Source organism: Engystomops pustulosus, chromosome 3 (assembly GCF_040894005.1).
Source record: "Engystomops pustulosus chromosome 3, aEngPut4.maternal, whole genome shotgun sequence".
NCBI lineage: Eukaryota > Metazoa > Chordata > Amphibia > Anura > Leptodactylidae > Engystomops > Engystomops pustulosus.
The window spans coordinates 155,704,320-155,731,395 of NC_092413.1; the positions used below are offsets into that span (position 1 = coordinate 155,704,320).

At 40.6% G+C, this 27,076-nt stretch overlaps 1 protein-coding gene across 2 annotated transcripts; it reads left to right on the forward strand.

Annotated features, from left to right (window-relative positions):
• The first annotated feature begins 1,334 nt into the window (after positions 1 to 1,334).
• On the forward strand, positions 1,335 to 25,680 carry LOC140122163 (T-kininogen 2-like). 2 transcript variants are annotated; one of them, XM_072142700.1, is made up of 11 exons: positions 1,336 to 1,606; positions 4,333 to 4,443; positions 5,628 to 5,715; positions 7,776 to 7,805; positions 8,738 to 8,913; positions 11,581 to 11,691; positions 15,006 to 15,090; positions 20,192 to 20,340; positions 21,587 to 21,694; positions 22,719 to 22,811; positions 24,712 to 25,680. In XM_072142700.1, the coding sequence occupies exons 1-11, from the start codon at positions 1,412 to 1,414 to the stop codon at positions 25,357 to 25,359; spliced, it is 1,794 nt and encodes a 597-aa protein (XP_071998801.1). In that variant the 5' UTR covers positions 1,336 to 1,411; the 3' UTR covers positions 25,360 to 25,680. The 2 variants fall into 2 exon arrangements, with proteins under 2 accessions (XP_071998802.1, XP_071998801.1); XM_072142701.1 differs by lacking the exon at positions 7,776 to 7,805 and having other exon boundaries at positions 1,335 to 1,606.
• The last annotated feature ends 1,396 nt before the right edge of the window (positions 25,681 to 27,076 follow it).

Genomic DNA, 27,076 nt, shown 5'->3' on the forward strand with positions numbered 1-27,076 from the left:
TATAGAAATCCAACCCCTACTGAATTTTGCCACTTCGGCCTTTGCTATGGATATGTGCGCCACTAAGCGCAGAACACAGCGGTCGCAAGTCTCACTACAAATTGCTCAGAATTGGCAAGTACATGCACTGCAGAAACTACAGCCACCAGCAGATCAACCAGAAATCAAATATATAGAACGCTACTGTAGGCTTCAAGAAGCTGTTTGTATTCTCCTATGGCTATTTTCTAGCCAAGTATCAAAGGAAGCACACTACTATGCCAGATGAGATGACACTGAGTTATTGCCTAATAGAAATCCAACCCCTACTGAATTTTGCCACTTCGGCCTTTGCTATGGATATGTGTGCCACTAAGAGCTAAACACAACGGTAGCAAGTCCCCCTGCTAATTCCTCACAAAATGGTAAAAGATGCAAATTAAAATAAAAAAAGTAGAACGTTATTGTAGCCCTAAGAAGGGCTGTTGGGTTCTTTGAGAATCACTCCTGCCTAACAGTAAGCTAATAGAACACCCTAACGCTTTCCCTGACCAGCAGCAGCTCTCTCCCTAGCGGCATCCAGAGACAGAATGATCCGAGCAGCGCGGCCAGCGGCTAGTCTATCCCAGGGTCACCTGATCTGGCCAGCCAACCACTGCTATCGACGTGTAAGGGTACCACGTCATGCTGGGTGGAGTGCAGAGTCTCCTGGCTTGTGATTGGCTCTGTTTCTGGCCGCCAAAAAGCAAAACGGCGGGAGCTGCCATTTTCTCGAGCGGGCGAAGTATTCGTCCGAGTAACGAGCAGTTTCGAGTACCCTAATGCTCGACCGAGCATCAAGCTCGGACGAGCATGTTCGCTCATCTCTAGTTAAAATCAATCAGGTATACTTAAAAATTCTTAGTTTAGCAAAGTTTTATTGTCAAACAGATGTTGATTGGAGATGATTGACACAATAAATAATACCACTCAGCAATACTGGCAAGCTCTGTGTAGCACTGCGTAATCTGTGAGCGATATACAGTAAATAAAGGAATTATTATTATTTTATAAAATTCTATACAATAGTATCACTGCTTCAAGAATATTCCCATATAGACTTGGAGGTACTACTAGACTATGTTGTAGAACTATAATATACTAGAACCATATATTATGTTAGTGCTGAACTATTATTACTGAACTTTATCCTCCGTGCACCCTGTTACATAAGCTGTGCAGCCTTCAAGGTCTATATAGCCCTCTCACTGGACTGTTTATTTAAACCTATACCGCAGTTTGCATTGCGTCGATTGAGTAACATCTGTCATCAGAGTTTATTGACTTTTCTCTGTCCAGGCAGTGTTTTTTTGCCTTTTGTCCCTCATGATGATTGCCTAGAATTCACAATCTTCTAAACTATATTCATTAGTTAAGGGAATCAGTGATTGAAATGCAGCTCCTGCTCATTTCACTCCTCTGCTCCTTCTGCCTCCTTGGTTCTGGTAACCAGGCTAGTACTGATGAAGCAGATTGTGATGATCCGAATGTTTTTCTAGCTGCAGATGCGGCACTAAGGTCTTATAATGACGCAAAAGAAGTTGGGAACCAATTTGTTCTGTACAGAATTACAGAAGCAAGGAAAAAGGTAGGAGATACTACTATTGGAAATGTAGCTAAAAGTTCTGGTATACATCAAAGACTCGCAATACTGAAATATGTGGCATAGTAGGAATATGTCATAGTCTTCATTTAACCGTGTAAAATGCATGGTTTATGTTTTTCTTACATGTACATAGAATTTTAGCATACAAATGTATCTGGTATATTTTAATTATTTTGGTGCTTAGATAATATACACGCTTACTTCAAACATTGTGTAGATATTACACTACCACCCAGATCTAACATGTGAAACGAAAATCTTGCTTATCAAAAGAACATATGAATGTATGTTAAAGCCACTGCTTATGCCAAATTATTTAGAAAATGGGCTAAAAATATTGCTGTCATTTATGAAATACAACTCATAGGAATCCACAAGAAGATGGTCTCATATTAGTCGGTGCTGCGTCGCTCAGTAAGGCAGCTATAATCATATAAAAGTTGGTATTTTATTGGTGGATACACAACGCATATAACTGTAGTAACAGTGGTTGTTACTACATCTGATGAAGACTCCTGTTTGGAGGCGAAACGTGTTGTGTATCCACCAATAGAAGACATAATAGTTGCGTAACTGAGTGACAAGCGCCAACTCATACAAGACCATCTTCTCGTGGATTCTTATCACTTGCAAGTCCGCCTTTCTGGGTGAACGGACACGTGTCTTGTGGCCAGCAGCGCCTCCATTCATCGCCATCAAATAACCCTCCTAAAGGATTCCTACACAACTTGATTTGCCTCTAATCTAAACCCACAAGGCGAGAGTTACTCCTTGATATCATCCACTATTTGCGCTTTTTCCTTTTTCTCTCCCATCGGACTGGCCTGCTGTGTACAATTGGGAAGCCACCCCCAACTATTGTACTCAACTCCGCTTTTACATTTATGAAATGCAACAACCACAATGTTAACATGGTTGATAACTTTTCAAGTTGTGTTCCTTTAACAGATTATCCCATCCTGAACACAACTGATAAATAATTTCCACCATAAAAGTAGTTTTACCACTAGGGGGCTCCTATGTAAAGTATACTTTGTCAAAGAGGAGTAGGCGGGCCAGTCCCTGTACATGAGCACATCCATTACAGGAGAAATAAACAATATTTGAAACCATCTAGTGCAGTGGTGGCGAACCTATGGCACTGGTGCCAGAGATGGCACTCGGAGGCCTCTCTGTGGGCACACGGGCTGTCTCCCAGGCACAGAGTTTGCCAGACATGGCATCTTCCTGCAGGCAGTCCAAGTAGTGCCCTGCTATTTTAAAGTGACCTATTCTGTGTTAAAGAGTTAAAAGGTGTGGACGGGTGGATTGGAGCTCTAAAATTCTGGTAGCAATAAATTTGTTACTGCCTAAATTGCTGTGTTGGCACTTTGGGAAAAGCTAGTGTTTTTTGGGTCTCATTTTGGGCACTCGATCTCTAAAAGGTTCGCCATCACTGATCTAGTGGATCCATCTTCCTGATAACAAAACATATGATTTCTCTTTTATAACCATTTCTTATTTTTAAATTCTTCATTAGAGTTATTCAGTATTTCCAATTCCACAATGCAATTATATTAGCTACCAGAAGTACTTAACAATCCAAAAAGGCAACGATCCAGCACATAGAGTTTGGAAATCATCCATGTTTTTTATTGACTCCCAGGTATACAATACATCTTCATATAAACCATAGCACCGCGTCCTGCATGTAGACTACAGACTCCAGCCTACACGTTTCGAGCACGTTAAACGCTCTTAGTCATGGCTAACACATATCTAAGTGGAAAGGGCTTATATGATATAAACGGAAATACGTCAGGAGGGGGAGGAAACCAAGACCTATCCCCTAGATGACGTACACTGGGTTTAGGTGTTTAAGCCGCCACTCAGTTATGTTACATAGTAATGCTTAAAAATACATTTATTCATTATTTATTTATTATTATGCCGCCACTAAGGTATGTTACATAGTAATGCTTAAAAATACATTTATTCATTAACTTTAAAACATCAATTTATGTAAAAGTAATTTGTATCCAATTAAAATGTGTGACTCGGTGCTATGGTTTATGTGAAGATGTATTGTATACCTGGGAGTCAATAAAAAACCTGGATGATTTCCAAACTCTATGCACTGGATCGTTGCCTTTTTGGATTTTTACTTGCTCAAGTACACTGGTCACGTGGTCACGTCACGTGACTGGTCACGTAGAAGTCTTCCCAAGTCGTATCTGGTTGGGTGAGCGTTGCCAATTTTCCATACATATTTGATTTAAAGACCAGAAGTACCCCCCCTGCAGGGGGGGTGGGGGCATTTTTTATTCAATGGAAAAAGTCGGCTGATAACTCTTGAATATTAGTATTACCATTAGCTCTCAAAACCATTCTATAAAATAATTTTGTTAGTGACCATTTTCCTTGACAAAAAGTGTGTCTTTTCTTACTCTAATAATGACAGCAGGGAGTGGTCAATATAAGATCTAGTAGGGACACACCCCACTTGGTAAGACCTAGTTGTTAGTTTACATTTTTCTAGTAGAAATACCATAGCAACCGAGTTATGCCAAAAGATGATTTGTTGAGGATTACATATTTCCACAAACATGTAAGAGAGGTAACAAGTGACCAGTGAAAACCTAGTGCAGAATTGAGTCTTTGTTTATTTTCTCTGTATAAATAAAAACAATGTGTAACATGTTTGTTACATTTTCATTGTATTTATCCAGGAAGAAACAGGCAGGGTCCATATTTTCTTCAAATCGGAGATAAAGGAAAGTGTGTGTCAAGTTAAAAATGGTATAAATTGGCAACAATGTGCCTTTAAGGAAAATGAAGGTGTAAGTCTGGATCTTTTATTTTTTACCACCAGAAAATGTTTATTCTGTGTATATAAAATACAATGTTTGCCTTTTATGTGAAATAAAAATGTGAATTGGTGACTTTTCTTCAGTAAGGAAATCGAGCGAGCTGCTCAAATTTGATGTCAGACAAAACTGCTGGCTTGGGTGGTACAGGATGATCATCTTATGTGTATGGGTGCTTCTCAGCTTTATCTTGTTAAAGGACTTAAGGCGAGAGAAGGATCTGGTAAATGGATTTCAAAATGATTGATCTATTGTTGTTAGGACCTGTAATTTATTGATAGTGACAGAAATGTCTGGCAGTAGCTTTTATCCCTCTTCCTAAGAACATAAATTCAGATTTGCCTGGAATGGTTTGTGGTTCAGCAGATAGATACCTGGGGGGGTTATTTATCATACACCGGCGCTTATGTGCTTGTACTGCTTCATCGCAGTCAGATACGTCAAGAGTATCGGGCGGTGTCCTGTGCAGTGTTTATCTCTGCAGGGCATAGAAATAAACCCAATTTCACAATTTCACTGCGAATTTTCACATTATAAAATTTGCAGGCCACAGCGAGTGGGAAGAAAAGGGGACTGGAACGCCCTACACTGGCCCACTTCCCGCCAGCCGTGCCCTCCCCCCTGGCCATGCCCCCCACCCTTAATGCCCCACTGGTGTGAACGTGGCAGATTGAGGAAAATAATCGCAAGTGCTAGCTGTAAGCTAGAAATTGTGATTATTTCAGGGCTGCTACGCCACTGATGTAGCCCTGATAAATATCCTGCCTTATGTGCCTGGCTAACATTACTATTGTTCATGGGGGGTGTCTGGCATTGCAGTTCCACCCATTCATGTTGGTTGGGGCAAACTGCAATACCAGCAGGCAGATTTGCCATTTCTGGGGCCTTTAATGCACGGCTCTTCTCTAAATGGCAGAGCAGGGAATCTTTGGCTTCCTGCTCTACTTTGTATTAGTATTCTGAAGATGCAGTAACACTTTAAAGCATTCAAACTGATGGTGGTTCAGTTCTCTTCAGCTCCCTCCTTCCCTGTGTAGGGACTCCTGTGTAGGGACTCCTGTGCCATCCACGCATTGTGTGTGTTGTGTTGTAGGCAGCACCACCTCTGAATAATAAAGAAATGTTATGGACAATAATCATCTTTTTTTTCTGCTCAGGACAATGGCGAATGTAGTGCACATGTTCTAGTCAATGTGGAGTCAAAAGTTTGTGAAATATACACCCAAAACTGTTCAATCAGAAAAGGTATGTAAAAAAAAGTACAGAATAACCCAGATTATTTGAAGACAATTTATTTTTATATGGTAATGCCAAATGTACTGAGCTGATAGTCTCTCATTTGTAATGCAATGTGGAACTTTAGTCTCTTTTCATATTGGAGACAACCCCAAGAGGATCTGGGTTCTTCTACTAAGTTAATACCACCTAGAAGTAAGGTAAAGGGAAGACGTTCCCTTTACCATCTGTTCCCATTGTTACTCGTCGTTAATTTATACAGGCTTAAGAACATCTGACTTACAGACAAACCCTAATTACAAACAAACCTCTGGGGAACTCTCTTTATGCTTGAAATGTACTTTACATTAGTCCCAGGCTACAATGATAAACTTTAAGGTGTCTGCAATAAAGCTTTTTTGTTGATCCTTGTTCCGATGTCAATCCACATTTTTTTAAATATAATAGTCAGAAGTCCCAAAATATAATTTGTTTGGAGTTACACTTACGAAATACAGCTATATAAATGCAACTTATAGGAAACCTACCACTTGAAGTGGCAGGTATAAGAAGGAAATACCGAGCACCAGCTCAGGGTGAGCTGGTGCCGGAGCTTATTTTTGTTAGTGTTTTAAACCGCTGTATCGCGGTTTAAAACACTTTTTAAACTTTATAGCCAAAGCTGCTTTGGCGCAGGGAGGTACGCGCTCGGCGCTTACCATGCGCGTGACCGTACCATGCGCGGCTACATAGGAAGTGAAGGAGAGCCGCGCGCATGGTAAGCGCCGAGCGTGTACCTCCCTGCGCCGAAGCAGCTTCGGCTATAAAGTTTAAAAAGTGTTTTAAACCGTGATACAGCGGTTTAAAACACTAACAAAAATAAGCTCCGGCACCAGCTCACCCTGAGCTGGTGCTCGGTATTTCCTTCTTATACCTTCCACTTCAAGTGGTAGGTTTCCTTTAAGAACAAACAAAGAACATATCTTGTGTGTAACCTGAGCACTGCCTTAAATGGCAAAGTTAAAAGTAGAATATTATAGTGAATGTCTAGAAATCATAAAAAAATAGGTGTCATTTCCAGTTTGGAAAAAAAGCACATTATCTCAATCTGACTGTTTTGTTGCTGTAAGGGAATGGCTTGGGTGTACTGGAAAGACAGGGAGCCCAAATGCTAAACCCTCTCCTCTGCCTAATAGCCCAGCAAAACGTAAGCAATAGGTGACAAGTGGTTGACGTACCCTTCCTGCGCCAGATTACAAACACAGCGATAAAGACTTGACAGTACAAACATAGAAGAGTAGTTGACAGATTTGGGTCTGAACCAGGATGCCAATGCAGAACAGAATAGACAGACAAAACGGATTGTTAGAAAGCAGGCAAACGTTCAAGAAATCCAAAATAGAGTTTAAAGCTAGCAAGCTCCAAAGAAGATTTAAGGAGAAAATAGCATGCAAACCTTTTAAAAAATGTCAAAATGTCAGAGTCCAAGTCCAGAAGATGACTGGACCTATTCTCTGACATCCAGACAGATAAGACCAGCAGGGGAGAAATGTGAGAGGAAGATTCTATCTAACTCAAGTAAACTTACTGGGGCAGATTTATCAAGTGTCTGAAAGTCAGAATATTTCCAGTTGCCCATGGCAACCAATCACCGCTCAGCTTTCATTTTACCAGTGCTCAGGAATATTTTAAAAGGGACCTGTGATTGGTTGCCATGGGCAACTGGAAAGATTCTGACTTTCAGACACTTGATAAAGCTGCCCCATTGTTTTCAACCCAGAGCAAAATTCACAGGAGACTGACAGGTGTGGTGTAAATTACAGGAGTGCACCAGTGTTCAGACTATTAAGAACAGAATGTAACAAAATCACACTTATCAGTGCATTCTCAGCCATACTTGACAGAGAGAGGATGGTTCTGAAGCCCAAAAGGGCACAGATATTGCACCGGTCTTATGAGGTATTTTCAAAGCAGTTATCTTTCACCAACAAAGCAAGAAGTAGACTACACAGGCACCTCACATATAATTTGCAATATATTAACCACTGCCAAATGTTCTATGTGTCTTTACCATTTTTGCATTATTTTAGGGGGGTTGCTAGAAGCACCAAAACAACCAGGTAAGTATTATTTTCACCTTATTCTGATCTTGGTTACTGTATTGTACACATAAATACAACCAATTTTAATAGTGCATTACAGAATGGAACTAAGTAACACTGCTGATGTAGAGCATATACACATCTAAAGGATAGAGAGTACTTACAGGGGATACTCTTGTTTTCTTGTTAACCCTATTTGCAAGATATGGGAAAACATTCTGAACAAAGGAGCCACATTCACTTAAACCCCACCAATCGCAAAAGCAAACTGATCATGGGTCCAACTGTTGGAATCCCCAGAGACTATGAAAAAGAGGGCCACAATCTTCCTAATTGATTGAGCAGCAGTTTCACTATGCGTCCTACTGCTAAATTCGATTCCTTAAAGGGGTTGTCCCATGAACCAAGTTAGGCCCTATCCAGACAACGGTCATGCACCAACTGTTCCATTACTCTGTGGGAGCGACAAGGGGTCAGATATAGCATTTGGCTAATTGCAGAACCTCTTCTATAAGACGTTTGAAAAGTGAGATTTTTTACTTTAGTGTGATCTCAAAAGCAAAGTTCCTGGTACTATAGAGCCCAAGATAGGCATCTTCCCTGCCAGTCTATAAAAGGGACTCATTTAAGGTAATATTTTACTCTTCTAATTTTTTTACAGGTTAACAGGTAAGATTTAACATAAAGAGGGGATTATAGAAAGGCTATTTTATATCCCACTTAGGTGGGATGTTAGTTTTTTGGGGGTAAAATGTGGTGACAGGTTCCGTTTAAAGTGCTGTTCCCTTATTGAGTGTTCATTTTGATTAAACATTTTACTTCTGATGCACAAATATAAAGATTGAACCAGCCCTGTCAATTATTGTCATGTTCTTGTTAGAAAAGAGACATAAATGGTTGAGAAGTCTTCTTCTTCTTGTATACTAATGAATACATTATAATGCTTGTAGTTTTAGAGCCACCTGTGACGGCTGTGGAACATACTTGCCTGGGATGCTTTAATCTAATAGACACCAACAGTGAGACCTTATTACCAATAGTGCGCTCAGCAATCAAAAAAATGAACAGAGTGGGAAACCACAAATTCCATTTTGACATTGAAAATCTCACAAAGGCCGAACGACAGGTCAGAAACAATTGTTCCATTTTATGGTCCATTTTATGTGTTAGATATGATCATACTTTATACTGTGAGCATCTATTATTATATATATAATAATGTGAAGCCTAAAAAATTGTGTATCATGTTTAACCAATTACCGCTCTTTTTAGTTTTTAGCGTTTTAATTTTTTCCCCCTTTTTTAAAAAATCCATAACATTTTATTTTTGATCATACAGAGATTTTTAAGGGCTTCAATTCTATGTAAAAAATGGACTTCCTATTGGTGCTATTTAATTATCCATGCTTTGTATTGGGAAGAAAAAAAATTCCAAATGCAGTGAACACTTTTGCTCCATTTACTTGTGGGTCCAAATTTTCACTTTCACTGTGCACTCCAAATGACTCCTCCCCTTTATTTTTCCATGCAATTATGGGATACCTAATTTATATAAGTTTTATTAGGTTTTAATAGCTTTTAAAAAATTCAAACCTTTTGTACAAAAAAATTATAAATTTTTCCATATTCTGACGCTAATAACTTTTTATACTTTGGTGTCTGAAATGTAAGAGATTTTTATCTAGGGCTTAAACCGCCCTGCATGCATTTGTAAGGTGACTTTCGAATTAATCCTTTATACCCACAAATGGCTGCCCGGTACCGGGAGGAGAGCACACACTGAGACACACTAGTCTCTTAGAAAATTGTCACAGGTGCTCCCGCGATCCTTTTCGCGGATCGCGGGCACACCCGTGCCCCTCTCGGTGCCGACGGTCCCCACTGCTTTGTTCTCAGGCCTATACTCATTACTCCACACTCCGGATCCGTCTAGGCTGCACGCTTCCCTGCTCCTAGGGTGTGCACGCTGGCTCTTCAAGATTTAAAGGGCCAGTGTCCTCCTGATTGGCGCTGGTTAATCCAGCTCAGCCTTATAATCCGGCACCTCCCTTCCGGCCTCGCTGGGTCTTCAGCATTGTTTCCTGCTAAGTGAAAGCCCTCCAGTGTTCCTGTGTTTCCTGTGCCTGCTGTGTTCCCGTTATCTGTCCCTGCCTATCCTGTGCCAGTTCCTGCGTTCCTGTTCCGTGTGCAGTCCGTCTCGGGATGAGGTGGCTGTATGTAGCTGTGTTACTGGGGGCGAGGTGGCTGTATGTAGCTGTGTTACTGGGGGCAAGGTGGCTGTATGTAGCTGTGTTACTGGGGGCGAGGGGGCTGTATGTACTGTGTTACTGCTGGGATGTGGCTGCTGTATGTAGCTGTGTTACTGGGGGCGAGGCGGCTGTATGTAGCTGTGTTACTGGGGGGTGAGGCGGCTGTATGTAGCTGTGTTAGTGGGGGCGAAGCGGCTTTATGTAGCTGTGTTACTGGGGATGAGGCGGCTGTATGTAGCTGTGTTACTGGGGATGAGGCGGCTGTATGTAGCTGTGTTACTGGGGGCGAGGCGGCTGTATGTAGCTGTGTTACTGGGGGCGAGGTGGCTGTATGTAGCTGTGTTACTGGGGGCGAGGCGGCTGTATGTAGCTGTGTTACTGGGAATGAGGCGGCTGTATGTAGCTGTGTAACTTGGGGTGAGGCGACTGTATGTAGCTGTGTTACTGGTGGTGAGGCGGCTCTATGTAGCTGTGTTACTGGGGGTGAGGTGACTGTATGTAGCTGTGTTACTGGGGGCGAGGCGGCTCTATGTAGCTGTGTTACTGGGGGCGAGGCGGCTGTATGTAGCTGTGTTACTGGGGATGAGGCGGCTGTATGTAGCTGTTTTACTTTGGGCGAGGCGGCTGTATGTAGCTGTGTTACTGGGGGCGAGGCAGCTGTATGTAGCTGTGTTACCGGGGATTAGGAGGTTGTATGTAGCTGTGTTACTGGGGGTGAGGCGACTGTATGTAGCTGTGTAACTTGGGGTGAGGCGACTGTATGTAGCTGTGTTACTGGTGGTGAGGCGGCTCTATGTAGCTGTGTTACTGGGGGCGAGATGGCTGTATGTAGCTGTGTTACTGGGGATGAGACGGCTGTATGTATCTGTGTTACACCAACCTTAATCCGGCCCTGCTTATTTGTATATTTCAAAAGCAAGATTTGTAGGCACAATGCTAAGTAACTCCAAGTAGGACTCCAACAAGAGATAGAGGCAGAATTACCATATGTCTGAAAGTATTACAGTGCAACATGAGAATAAATATTCTTATACTGCACCAGACTTATCAAAGTGTCTAATGTTGAATATATCTGGTGTAGTAAATCTAATATTATTTTGCACCTCTGATTAGTTCACTTAGTTTATCCCCAAAAAAGTGGTAAAATTAGCCCATATTCTTATAATTTTGGGTGCTTTGCCTATGAATTCATGCTTCTTAATGAAAACACATTTTTGCTGTACTAATCATAAAAGTGACAAAAACTGTTTAAAACCCATGATAAATGAGGTATAAAGCTTTTTAAATGTAGTTATCAGCCTTTCGCCACTTGAGTTTTTCAAATGGTATGTAAGGGTAAGTATGGCTAAACAGCGCTATGAACTAGTGAATAGGTGGAGCACACTGACCCACGCCCATATTGACATCACTGTATACGCAATGTGACCTATCAATACCTCTCAAGCTTCATCTTAAATTAGGGAAGATTCATATATTGTATATATGTTAAAAAATTACAATGCAAGTTCTTTATTCATTATATAATCATATAATATTTGATTTAGGTGGTAAGTGGGTGGAACTACAATCTTCAATACAAAATACAGCAAACTAATTGCTCTAAAAGTTTATTTCCGGAATGGACTCCAGAAGAATGCTCACTTGATCAAAATGGGGTAAGCTGTCTAATAAAATGTTTAACATTTTCATCAGTTGTAATGTAGGGATATTCTATATTTTATAGTTTTCTATATGCTTTATAATTATGCTTGATTTTATTTAATACATTTACGGTATATGTTGCTTTAATTAAAAAACTGATGTGAAATAATCAATGCCCTCGCTCACATAAACTGAATGTTGGACCATTTGCTACTGTGCAGATTGTCCTACAATTTTACTAGCAAATCAGAAATGTAGGATATGTTTTATATATTTAGTATGGTATGACCAGAAACCAACACTTTATAGGAAATGCTTTTACATCTATTTTATGCTAAATTTTTCACCTGTGTCATGGGCTGATCATACTGCAGGCATGAGATCAATATATGATGCAAGGAATTCCTTCTCCCCCTCTAAACAAGACTGCTGTTACTCATCATATAGGCAGTGCTGTCTAGCAGGGAATCCTTGCATCATTTATAGATACAATGCAAGTAATCCCACCCCTGAATTGTGGTGAATCCATGACAATGGATTCTGTGAAGGTCGCAATTACTGATTTTGGCTAGCAAGTGCTGTATGAAATATGTGATACAAAGGGGCACAGTAGCCCTCTACCCTCTCTATCTGTACCTGTCATTGGATTAAACCTAATTTTAAAATGCTAAAACTATACAGTAAGCATACAATGTTTAGACTATTTTCGTTTGATTTTTAAAAATGTTATATACTCGTGTATAAGCTGAGTTTTTCAGCACAAAAAATGTGCTGAAAAAACCTCACCTCGGCTTATACACGAGTCAATAAAAAAAAAGAATACTCCCCCTCCGGCACCCGGATCCTCGGCAGCAGCTCCCGATCCTCGGCGGCGGCTCCACTTCTCTCTTCTTTCTTCACTAGCCGGCAGTCGCGTCCATGCGATCTGCCGGCGGGCGCACAATATGATGCAGCAGTGTCGCCGTCTATGACATTATCAGTGGCGACACCGCCGCATCATAGTGTGCGCTCGCCGGCAGATCGCATGGACGCGACTGCCGACTAATGAAGAAAGAAAAGAGAAGCTGCCGCCGGACCGAGAGCCGCCGCTGAGGACCGGGAGCCGCCGCCGCTGAGGACCGGGAGCCGCCGCCGCTGAGGATCAGGAGCCGCCGCCGCTGAGGACCAGGAGCTGCCGCAGAGCATCAAAGGTGAGTATCGTCGGAGGGTGAGTATTAAGTTTATTTTTTTTTTTTTATTCGCTTGGCATACTGGGGGCAGGCTGTTGACTACTTGGGGCAGGCTGCATACTACTTGGGGGCAGGCTGTATACTACTTGGGGGCAGGCTGTATACTACATATGGGCAAGCTGTATACTACATGGGGGCAGGCTGTATACTACTTAGGGGCAGGCTGTATACTACATGGGGGCAGGCTGTATACTACTTAGGGGCAGGCTGTATACTACTTGGGGGCAGGCTGTATACTACTTGGGGGCAGGCTGTATACTACATGGGGGCAGGCTGTATACTACATGGGGGCAGGCTGGCTGTATACTACATGGGGGCAGGCTGGCTGTATACTACATGGGGGCAGGCTGGCTGTATACTACTTGGGGGCAGGCTGGTTGTATACTACTTGGGGGCAGGATGGTTGTATACTACTTGGTGGCAGGCTGGTTGTATACTACTTGGGGGCAGGCTGGTTGTATACTACTTGGGGGCAGGCTGGTTGTATACTACTTGGGGGCAGGCTGGTTGTATACTACATGGGGCTGGCTGGCTGTATACTACACCCTTGGCTTATACACAAGTCAATACAGGCAGTCCCCTGGTTACATACAAGATAGGGTCCGGAGGTTTGTTCTTAAGTTCAATTTGTATGTAAGTCGAAACTGTATATTTTATAACTGTAGATCCAGACAAAAAAAAAAATTTGGCCCCAGTGACAATTGGAGTTTAAACATTTTTTGCTGTAATGGGACCAATGATTATCAATAAAGCTTCATTACAGACACTTTACAGCTGATTATTGCAGTCTGGGACTATAGTAAAGCATTCAGAAAGCTTCACCAGAGGTCAGAGGGGTCTGTCTGTAACTATGGGTTGTCTGTAAGTCGGGTGTCCTTAAGTACGGGACTGCCTGTAGGTTTTCCCAGTTTTTGGTGGTAAAATTAGGGGTCTCGGCTTATACTCGGGTCAGCTTATACTCGAGTATATACGGTACTTAAAACTTTCTTTACTTTCAATTCAAAATGTATTTTTTTTTCTTTAAAAGGGGTTTCCAAGTCAAAAGATTAAATGATCTAGTCATAGGCCAATAAAGAGGACCTGTCACCCCTGAAAACCCTCCCACCAAATGTGCCCCCCATAATCCTCCCCCCAGCCCCTTTCTCCCTAGCCATTTTTATTTTAAATTTATGTGCAGTAAATTCATTCTTACTAAATAAAAGGTCGGATTGTGTATCTGGTGTGCTGGCAGTCAGCCTTATTCATTAGGGGGCGAGTCGACACAGCCTCAGCACGCCCAGCGGTCACATTGTAGGAGAAGCCGGCAGCGATGTGATGCGCCACACTAACAGCGGCTGCGGCCGCGGTATGGCTGTTTCACATTGTGAGTCATTGTGCCGGCTTCTCCTACAATGTGACCGCTGGCGGGGGCGTGCTGGTGGTGTGTCAGCACGCCCCCTCATGAATAAGGCCGACTGCCAGAACACCAAATGAATTTACTGCACCTGAAAAAATTTTAAAAAAAAATTGGCTAGGGAGAAAGGGGCTGGGGGGAGGATTATGGGGGGCACATTTGGTGGGTGGGTTTTCCAGGGTGACAGGTCCTCTTTAATGCATGATTCTGGTGGTGCACCATATGCTGCTGCTGCTGCCGATCAGATTATAGCACATGATAACACACAGGACAGAACTGGGAATAGACAGCTCTGTCCATAGTGAAGGGGGGATTGATATAGGTTGCATCTCACTTCAATGACATCCTGCTCACAAATTTTAAATGTGGGCATAAAAAGAAATTTACCAGAAAAGGTCAACTATGAACAATGAACTAAGTAGATTGGAAGAAGAAAGATTATATTAAATCCCAGGAAATGATCCCAGCTCAGGTAACATCTTCTCTCAGGAAAACAGAGGAGGTCAGCATGCAAAATCCTGCCCAGAATGTTAGCTGATGGTCGGCCATCATCTAATGCATACTAAGGGTCAGCCTGATATACATCATTTCATATTATGTCACTCTGTAGACTTTACCAGTATAGAGTGCGAAAAAAGGTCTATTACTGCAAGATGCCTTTAAGTAAAGATATTTAATAATTTTCCTGTTAAATATACTTTTACAGCAACACGGAGACTGTTTTACAAGTGTGTTTGTAACACCAAATGAAGAAATCAGAGACTTAAGGTTAGACTGCCATTCAAGCACAGGTAAGTTACAGCCCCAAAGTTATGACTTCTGATACTATATACACAGATTAAGGAAGCTCAAATTGGCTAGATGAGAAGTTCTATACTACATAAAAACCTACCTATGTAGCTCACATACCATTTTTATATATTACAGATGATGTTGTTGTAAATCGTGTAAATTGGACTACCCTGACTGCATAAAATGTAGGGCTGAATCACAGGGCATGGTTAATGGTTAAACCATGAATCACGGATTGTGCAGTGTCCTGTTTCACAAACTGAATACACTGACGAGGACAGGACTCCATGCATCATGCTGATATATGATACAAGGAGTCCTTGCATCATTTTTTATTCCATGAAAACATGGTTTGCGAAACAGGATACTGCATGGCCTGTGATTCAAGGACCAACCATGGACGTGTGAATTGAAGCTTATGATGTGCTTTGAATTTAAAGTGTGATGGTGAAGAATAGTCATACACTATGGGACACATTTACTAAGGACTATGCGCCGCTTTGCAACCCACTTTAGTCGGACTGTTCACGTTCTTCATGGTTAAAACGGCTTGCATGGGTATTTGAGAAGTCTGTGCACTGCAATTGTGGTGCACACGACCCTTTTGTGGCACAGCTGCGCTGGCTTCCATGCAACACAAATTAGGGGGTGTGCTGTCGGACGGTCCGACTGATTTGGAACTGAGCGCCATACTTGACTTTGAAATTGGGATGCACGCCATGTTAAAGATGCACCACAAAAAAGATGGTGAACTCTGACGGGCCTGAAGCGGCACACAATCTTAGTGAATCACCACACACAATATTATAATTGGCAAATGCACTTTGAGCAGCATTGTAAGTAAATGTGCCCCATGTGTGAAATATATAAGATTTCTGTCAATTTTTGTGCAAATTATACATATATATGAGGAAGTATAAAGAAGAAAATTGCATCTAAGAATGTATACACTTATTGTATGTATATTTTATAGTATAGTATCCATTTTAAGTTGTGTTTCAGGTCAGATACTGAATTATCTTATGCTGAATGGTTGGCAACACAAAACAAAATCGTCCGCCTGTTACTGCAGCTTTTAGAGGATGCTTACCTGTGGTGGGGGAGTTCGTTCTCGTTCTACCTTTTAATGATAAAAGGTTGAATTCTGCATGAAAAATCTACAGCATTAAATGATATACTGCAGATTTTAAACCCTAAAGACAAGAAAAGACATTGGGGCACATTTACTTACCCGGCCGCTGGAGTTCACTGAAAGTGCATTGTCCGACCATAAAGCACAGTGCCGCGTTCATGCACCCGATATCCTGCATGTGTTGCTTCCCGAGCTCAGGTCCGACAGAGTTCACCATCTTTTTAGTGGTGCATGTAATATTTGGGATTGCGACAGAATTTGAAAGTTAAATAGCAAGTTCAGTCCGAATCAGTCAGATCGTCTGACGGCACACCCCCTAAAAAGATCGTTTGCGCCAAAATCTCAGCGCAGTCACTTCTTAAATACCTGTGCAAGCCGTACAATCCCCAAAGAAGGTGCACAGTCAGACGAAAGTGAGCAGCGTGAACCTTAGTAAATGAGCCCCAATGAGGCTGATATATTGAGGCTTATTTACTAAGGGTCCGCAGATCGCATTTCCGTCAGACTGTTCATGGTATTAGGGATTTGCGCCGCTGGGGCAGGTAGATGGTGAACTCCGGTGGACCTGAGCAGGGAAACAACACATGCAGTATATCAGGCGCACATTGTTAGTGAATTGCGGCAGAGTGCATTGTCGTCGGACAATGCACTTCCGGGAACTCCTCCGGACGGGTAAGTAAATGTGCCCCATTATGTCTTGCATAAAATTTCTGGTTTACAAGGCATGAAAAAGCCTTTCTGGCCCTCTACATGGAAATTGTGATGCTTTTGGACTCTTACACGCCACTTTCAAAAAATGGGCAGAGTAGTGCAGGAAATATGGTAATTCAGGTTTGGAACATGACGTTTCTGTATTGCGACATCTTGTCTTGCAATATTCACTATAACCTGTGCCTCTGCAGTAGATTTCAATTCCAGTAGAAGTGATGTAACAGAATTACTTAGAATTAGAATTAATGTTTGAAGATATGAGTCATTATGGACTACCTAGCACCTACGGAACCAAAAGTTAGAACCACTGCACAAAGCGAGGTCCCAGTGTAAATAAAAAAATCACAACATACAAATGAATATCCACAATTATTTAAAAACTATTTTGTTAGTGTTTATCATTTTTGTAAGTTATTTTGCATTTACAAGTAGAATCTTCAGATTCTGAAAAAATAACTTACACTGTAGTCTTTTATTGAGCATGAGGACATGATGTGTATTACATCCATGTGCTGTACTGAATTCAATCCAATATGTTCTCACTGTAACAAATTCCAGAATTCCAGAGCAACTAACCTACAGTGATTACGCTGCATGTGTCAACATCCTTTGAAATTTCCATATTATCGAAAAACGCAGACCCTAAGTTTCTTTATTCACAAATAACTATATCATTTAAATGTATACAATATAACCTAATGAGAAAATGTGAGCTATATGGGAATAAAGGATTTGTTTATTCCTATGCACTTATTATTATTATTATTTATTCCTATTCTTATGACTAAATACTGAATGAGTTGTCCTCCTTCCAAAATTATTGCCTGCCAGGTCAAAGAGATTAGAAGGGCCTTCAATATTCTACTAATGCTCAGGGCCGACGCTATGGGTAGGAAAAGTGGGCAATTGCCCAGGGCCCATTGAAAAAGGAGAATCTCTTCTTTCAAATGAATTTTGAATTTTGTTTGTAGGTGCTATAGATCCAGAGATATTCAGGTTTAAAGTGAGAATATCAGGTGCCATTTTTATATATAAAAATCACTCCCGACTGCAGTTTAACAGTTAATATCTCCGTTTTCCTAACACTTAGAAACTCAAATTTAGATTCATATAAAAGAGGAGACTCGCTTCTTTCATAGAAAAAAGGAGTGAGGTTCTATGTGTCACAGATCCAGAAATATAGCCCTCTTAAATGTCAACCCCTCCAGATTCTAAGCCATCAGTCTACAGGGAGTATTTGCTGCACATAGGAGCTGCTGCACCTCACAGATAATGGAAATATTCACTTTATATGTTACTACATTCTGATAAGGGATAACATCAACTAATGTTTATGTTTTTAACCCTTTTCTATGCAGAACTATCAAAGAACACACTTGCTCTCTTATTGCCTTTTATTTTATGATAGTTTTTTTGAGGAAATTGACTGATACAATGAACATTCGATCCTCTTCGCCTAATGTGCCGACACATTAACACCGCGACCCAGAACATGTCCATAAAGTTATATGTAACACCGAAAAACCACACATGTTCTGGAATAAAGTTTTTATAACACACCATCCTCCATTATTTAAACATATGTTATGACGTTCTCAGATTCTTATGAAGCGCGGAGGGTTCTGTTATTGTGCGGATAATACATTGGCGCACATCTAAACGTGACTTTTATTATCTCATTAGAGGGGTTTATGGATACATAGTTATTATTTGGGTTACCATTGTGTAAGGAGAATACAATGATAGATTTGTGTAAGTCTTAGTGCAATTTCCTGCAAAAATAGTTTGGTGTCCCCTATAAATTTAACGTTCCCTTTGTTGCATATTTTGGTAAATACACATGTGGGGTCTGTATGATCTCCTCACATCTTACTGTTTTGGGAAAGTATATTTTCTTTATATAAGTATTCTGGATTTGTACATATTTTAGAGAACACTTTGAATGTTAATTGCCAAATGCATCGCCTGGTTGTCTGCTTTCAAAATTATATAAGTGTTACGGGGGCCTTTACTTTTTATTCTGTTTTATAGCTATATTTTGCAGGTTGTGACTGTCTTAAAATTTGTAGCTGAAAAGCAGATATCTAGTTATTACAGTTTTAGTGATATTATGTGGATTTATTTATATCAATATGGGACATTTGTGAACTGTACACATGTCCATCTATTACATTTAGGAGATGTGAAGGTAAATATTTTCTGTTTTGAGCACATTTTTTGCCATCAAAGTTAACTTTTAACTATTTTTTATAAAATGTTTCAGTTTGAATCAAAATTGCATGAAGGCGCCCATGTCTATAAGCTCTTTAATGCAATTTTGAAAATGGGGCAAGTATCTGCTTTCAGAAAATATATGGTTTGTTGGGTTTACTTTTATTCTTTTTGCTGTAATTTCGATTTTATTTGTAAACCTCAAAATTGTAAAAATTGCTCTGGTCAATAACTCGACAAAATATAGAGAAATGACTGGCAGTGACAGGGTCAATACCCATTGGTTTAATTCCCGGGTGAAGATGCTTATCATCTATCTCCTGTCTATGTATCTATCTGTCTAGTTATCTATCTCCTACAATCTGACCATTTATATATCTCATTTTTTCTCTATCTATTTATCAATCAATCTTCTAGTTCTCTTCTACTGTATTTATCTCTCATATCCATCTACTGTATATATCAACTACTTTATAGTTCTGCATCTAGAAATCTCTATCATCTTTCATATTTATCTTCTATCATAATAATTATAATGAATAATTCTTTATTTATATAGCACACACAGATTACGCAGCGCTGCACTGTGCTTGCCAGATCAGTCCCTGTCCCCAATGGGGCTCACAATCTAATCAACCTATCAGTCATTTTTTGGAGTGTGGGAGGAAACCGGAGGATCGAGAGGAAACCCACGCAAACACAGAGAGAACATACAAACTCTATGCAGATGTTGGCCAGTGCTGCAAGGCTGTAGTGCTAACCACTGAGCCACCGTGCTGTCAATCAATCTCCCTATCATCTATCTATCTCCTATAAAATTCACCCATATTACAGTTTGTTTTACCATACTAAAGGGAGCCTCTTACTGACTGTGACTGGTCATAAAATAGTTTTATTTTGGGGCCCCACTTTTAGTTTTGCCCAGGGCCCCACTTTGTCTAGAACCGGCCCTGCTAATGCTTTTGGTACTAAATAACAGATCATATCCATTTGTAAACACAGGAGGCATCAATTGGTTTTCAATCTAATGTTTTACTTATCCTTAGGATTTTGTCTTAGCTGTCCTGATGAAGTGGAAAAAGAGGACCCAGAACTGTTGAATTTGCTAAAACAATTCACAGAAGAATATAACTCAAACAACAACCACACACACCTTTATGAATTAAATGAAGTTCAAAAGGCAACAAGAAAACTGGTAAAAATTTACTTTTTATATTTTTAGAAGAACTACATTTAGCCTATGGGGTTTACCCTTAGAGATTCTCCATACATATATGTCTAACAAGCACATATACAGGGCTGTTGAGATGAGGTGATGACCTAATTATCACATTGCTGAGCCATCAACAGAAGTCGGGAGTTGGAAGTATTGTCTGTGTCTGCACGGGGCACAGCGTGCATGTGTATGTGTGTCTGCAGAAGTCACAGCATGTGCTTGTTTTGCAGGGGGCACAACGTGTGTATGTGTGTCTGCAGGGGGCACAGCATGTGTGTGTATGTGTGTCTGCAGGGGGCACAGCATGTGTGTGTGTCTGCAGGGGGCACAGCATGTGTGTGTATGTGTGTCTGTAGGGGGCACAGCATGTGTATGTATGTTTGTCTGCAGGGGGCACAGCATGTGTGTGTATGGGTGTCTGTAGGGGGCACAGCATGTGTGTATGTGTGTCTGTAGGGGGCACAGCATGTGTGTGTGTGTGTGCAGGGGGCACAGCATGTGTGTGTGTGTGTGTGCAGGGGGCACGGCATGTGTGTGTATGTGTGTCTGCAGAAGTCACAGCACGTGTGTCTGCACTGGGCACAGCATGTGTGTGTGTAGCTGCATGGGGCACAGTATATATGGCTAAGATGTTTCTTGGTAGACACACCTTTTAATAGAATATCAGATGAACCAGCTTATATTATTTTTCACTAAGTGGCAGGATTGCTTTATAATCACTGATAGATTTTAGCTGGCTGACTTTCATGATTTTCAGGTATTAGAAATGAATCCCTGTGTCATCTCTAGTTACACATAACTTGCTATGGACATCTAGGACATGGAGAGCAGTGGTGTCTAAACTGGGGGAATTTTGTTATTTTAAATGTAGAAATAAGAATGAAAGTTGCTGGCCATTTTTAGCAAATAATTGATATTGTTTGTGTAATGAAAACGTATACAATTTTCCAATATACTTTCTGTATCAATTCCTCACGGTTATCTAGATCTCTGCTTGCTATCATTCAACAGGGACCCTCATTGTTTATTTCCTGTGGTTACAAAAACGGCTCTGATTACTCTCTGTGATGCTAACAAACCGGGCACCTGAGTAACATCACATGACCATGGACCAGGTTTTATCCATAGCAAGTAAACAATGAAGCGTCCTAGGAGGGCAACAATAGCTTCAATGTCAAACCAAGAAACTATTGTATTCATTTTGTATTCTCATATTATCCTGTAGGTTCAAAATCAAAAGCAATACAAAGCAGAGTTCAAAATACAAGTGACCAATTGTTCGAAATCAGACCATAGCATCCTAGGGGAGGAGTGTGACACAGAACCAATGAATGTAAGTTTAAAAATTGTCATTGAAAAAATTAGTACACTACATTTGCTTTCATATCACATCCCAGGGAGATAGCATCATTGAAGCCTTCTACGGTATTTTCCAAATTCCCCGGTATTTTAAGAGCATCAGTGGTAAATATGTTTAGGTTTAATGTGGTTCATTTCCTGTAATGGTATTCTCTGTGACTTTAAATCTGAAGGCCTTTTATAAGGCTTCACTAGTTTGACTTTTGGGAGACCTGCTAATATTTGTATCGATGGCCTTCAGACCAACACCTGCCAACAAAACATGGATGGTCTGTAGTAAATATGGTCCAAAAAAAGAAAAAAGACAGCAACCAATCTATTTACCAAAAGCTGTTTGTTTGATGCACGCAGCCCAGGGTCCTAGTGTGCAGGATCCATAGTCCAAGACAAAAAAATGGAGAGAAGGCCACAGCATCCAATATGATGAAAAAAGGTTAAACCTTTTTTCATCATATTGGATGCTGTGGCCTTCTCTCCATTTTTCTGTAGTAAATATGGGCCATCAATGTATTTTAACCCTCTTTCCAAACTAAGAGATTTTAGAACCAAATGTTTCTATAAAAGAAGTTAGTCACTAATACAGGCGGTCCCCTACTTAAGGACACCCGACTTACAGACAACCCATAGTTACAGACGGACCTCTCAGCCCACTGTGACCTCTGGTGAAGCTCTCTGGATGCTTTACTATAGTCCCAGGCTGCAATAATCAGCAGTAAGGTGTCTGTAATGAAGCTTTATTGATAATCCTTGCTCCAATTACAGCAAAAATTTTGAAACTCCAATTGTCACTGGGACAAAAGAAAAAAAATTGTCTAGAAATTCAATTATAAAATATACAGTTTCGACTTACATACAAATTCAACTTAAGAACAAACCTCCAGACCCTATCTTGTACGTAACCCGGGGACTGCCTGTAATTTGTTTTTAATCAGGCCTGCATATCAATCAATGACCACCTGTTTGATGTAAATTAACTAAACTTGTCCTTCTCTTTTTAGGAAAAACTCTATTGTACAGCAAATTTCCATGTTGTAAATGAAACAGTCGACATTCTGCCAGACTATAAATGTCATGTTTCCCCACCAGAAGTGGTAATTTTCTATTTAGTATTCAGTTTGCATGTGTGACTTGTTTCAAATATCAGCATGTGTTTTATTTGTTTTTAGAAATTAATGGTGCTTTATCTTTTTCATTATTGTCAATACCTTCAAATCTCCACTGAAGTAAAGCATAGCACCAGGGCAGGCATTTGGGGGGCTGCAAACTGGGCATTTGCTCAGAGCCCCTTGTCCTAAAGGGGAACCCTGCATGTGAACTTTTGTGGGAAGAGGGTGTATTGCTCTTTACAAGGGCGTAACTACAGCGGTAGCAGCCGTAGCAGCCGCTTTGGGGCCCACAGTGTCAGGGGACCCCGTCATCCGACCTGACACAATAAAGAATGGAGGATGTGCACCATTATATCTATATTGTACTGCACATGTCCAGCATAATATGTATATAACATATACTGTGTTGTATTTATGCAGTATCTGTGATGTGTATAAGGTGTCTGTATACACTGTACGTGAGTATGTTGCATATGGCACTGTATATGTGTGTATATGCACACAAGTGTATTTATATGTGATTTGTGTCATCTATCTCATGTCTATATGTATGTGTATAATATATATATATATATATATATATATATATATATATATATATATATATTCTGTCTATTTATCTATCTTCGATTATTTGTCAATTTACCATCTATATATCTGTCTATCTAGCTTTTTGTCAATCTATTGAATCGATCATCTATCTGTTGTCACAGGTGCTCCCACAACTCGCACCTCGGGTCACGGGAACACCTGTGCGCAACACTACGTCCCAGCACCCCTCTTGTGGATTTAAAGGGCCAGTACACTAATGATTGGCGCTGCCCTTTCCCAGAATCCTTAATAAGCCAGCCTCTTCTTGCACACCTCGCCGGATCTTTGTGCCTTAGAGAAAACTTTGTTCCTGATGCCCAGTTCCTGATGCTTTTGTTGTGAATTCCCGTTGTGACCCCGATTCTGTTCCTGACTATGTTCCTTTGCTGCCAGCCCTGACCTTCCGCTACATCCCCAACTGATCCTGTGCTCCCTGTCCTGACCTCCTGCCTGTCCCTGACTATTATTCTGTTCAATGACTCTGCACTTTGCCTTAGCCGCCACTGTGGACAAAGTTGCGTCTGTGGAGCAACCTAGTGGTACCACGCTGCAACAAGTCCAACCTGCTTTGCGGCGGGCACTGTGAAAACTGGGTAATACTTAGACTCCGCTCCCAGATGTCGGCTTACGTCATTGTTCGTGGTGGTACAGAGGGTCCACTACCTCTGAGCCTGACATCTGTCTTCTACTGTATCTATCATCTATCTAGCTTTCTATATATATATAAAATCAACTTTAAATTTAAAGATTTAAATCTATCTATCATATATCTATAAATGTATATCATCTTTCATATCTTCTGTCTGTCTGAGTGAGAACCACTCTTTGCAACAGCTTGTTGTTCCAAATAAGTGCATCCGAAAAGCAGCATCTGTGGGGAATTGATGGCTGTAACTGCCACTACCATCAGATATACAGAAGGGAATTTATGCAATAAATTAGCAATTTTTGAAATAACAACAAAGCTTTCAGATCCTTACCAAGTGTTGGGGTAACCACTGTTGTGGTAGTGAGTACAGCTCATGGCACCTAAGGTTTTACTAAACGTTAGAATGATTGGATAACTCTCTTGCTCAACAAATAGGATAGTATTGATAAATATAGAAACATGCTTTATCAATGATGAGCTTTGCAAAACAGTGAAATGTAGATTGAACTGTAGAAAGTACAAATTTAAAAAAAATGTGTTTCTTTAAGGTTGCATACAATTTTCTGTATTCAATGCAGTGCTCATAAATATGAACCTAATGTATCCAAAAACAATGCCAAATCAATGTGTGTTCTTTTTCCACAGAGTGCACGTATAGTTATAAAAGGTTTGTCACCTCTTCGGATGATGCCATCTCTTGGTATGTCACGAAGTAGGAAATCTCGTTCCTCTGGGAAATCAAAACAGAAGGAAAAAGAACATAAAAATGGAAAAAAAGAAAAGAAAGATAAAAAGGAAAAAAAGGGTAAAAAACATGATGGCAAATATGATCATTCTTCTGAAGAATCTGCAGAAGACGACAGGAAAAAACCACAAGTCCTACCTCCGCCTGCACAAGAAATTCCTCAAGTCCCTGAGATTGACACTAGTGTGCTGATAACCCCAGAACAATCTAGCCCAGTAAATGAAGAAAAGGTTCCTGACCCACCAGTGCCACAGCCACCAACACCATCCACCTCTTTGCCACTTACAACTGCAATTCCAGAAAAACAGGGAACTTATCCAAATATACAAGAGACATTTATATTTGATCTTCCAGGGCCTGAAAATGTCCCAAAATGTCCAGGAAAGATATGGCAGCCATTATTGCCTTTTCTACCAATTGCAACTGAAAAATCATTTGTTATTGAAGGTCTCACATTTAATGATGATGATCTTCTTCCAAAAAGTGAAAAACAATTTCCCGGTTTAGACACGGCTGGGCTGTTTACTGATGATGACCTGAATCTATAGAAATAAAAGGATTAGAAAATACTGCATATAAGAATGGTTTAAAACATCATTGACAGGTTTTAATAAAAAGTTAAAATGTTCTAAGTGTGGGCCTAATTCTTAGATCAATAAATAACATACGTAGCATCACATACAGCAAGTAGTAAGACAAGTTATTTATTTGGTCCCAATATTCAGAACAAAATAAATGACACACATATATGCTATAATGTCTACATAAAACCTATAGGTAAACTGCCCATCCTTACAACCTATGTACAAACTGAGATTTTACTGACACAGCAAGGCATGTTTTCTTTCCAATAAATATGTTAAACGGAACCTGTCACATGTTTCATGCTATCAAAACCATGGGATTTACAAATCAGCAATACAAAAATGCTTAGGGGTAAGTGGAGTGGATGAGCAAGGAAGTTGAGGGTGAATATAAAATTAACTTTATTCGGCTTCTCATTACAATATAGTATACAATGTTGTGTTGATTACTGTTGAAATCAACATGATTAAATATCATATAAAAAATAAAGTAGCAAGAAAGTCACAGAAGAGACAACAACCTGATAGGTGCATAAATGGACAGGTGAAAGCATACCAGGTGGGATGATAACCTGATAAAGAAGGTTCACCCTTTTGTAAACCAATTGATGGTATCAAACTCCTGGAGCCGAACTCTCCCATTATTATGTGAAGTAAATCAGCACCGTTGTGTAATTTACAAGCAACTTATGGAATGTGGTGCCCTTTTATCATTATTATGTGAGGAGGACACCTGGAGGGCCAACTGTAGTGGTTGTACCAGTTTGCTAATACTGCATTAGACAATAGTGGTTCAACAACCAGGAGCGTAAACGGGAACAGGTCCGGGGTCACAACGGGAAATCACACTAATCACAAAAGTCATGAGAAACTAGCTTTTTCTAAGGCATGGGCCGGGTGTGCAAGAAGAGGATGGTATATAAAGAATTCTGGTTACGGTCAGCGCCAGTCAGCAACGCACTGGCCCTTTAAAATTTCTAAAGGTGGCAGGCGCGCGTCCTAGGAGACGGGGGCGCATGCACACAGCAGAGGGGTGGGAAATTTATCATGACTGGGCACATTGTGTACCCAGCCACTATGTTCCTCCTGCTGGTGCTCAATATACGGCAGATCCTGCCTCGAATAGAATTCTGCTATAAATTGTGCGCGGATCCTGGTGCCGGTAATAGAAAAAGTGTCACCACAAGCAACAAACAGCAGGTTCACATGTTGCAGAATATGTCTAAGCCAAGTAGGACCCAGGCAGGTAGAGCCGAAGCCTCTTGATGTATTGTGCTGCGCAGAAAAGGCAGCATCATATGTTAGAGCAGAGCACACTGATAATCAGGGCTGGAGTAAGGGTTGTAGAAGCACCTGGGCACAAACTGTTGGGGGTCTTCCCCACAAATTTTTTCAATAAAGTAAATGTTGCCAGTAATAATCTGGCATATATACAGCCCCCCAGTAATAAATATATGGAGATCCACAGGAATACACATATACAGCCCCCCACTAATACATACACAGTCCCCCAGAAATACATATATACAATCCCCAATAATAGATATATACAGCCCCCAGAAATATGTATATAGCTCCCAAAAATACATATATACAGCCCCCCCCCCCCCCCACTAAAACTAAAATTGTAGATTCACGCTGAAGGCATCAAAACCATGAATTAAAACATGTGGAAATATAT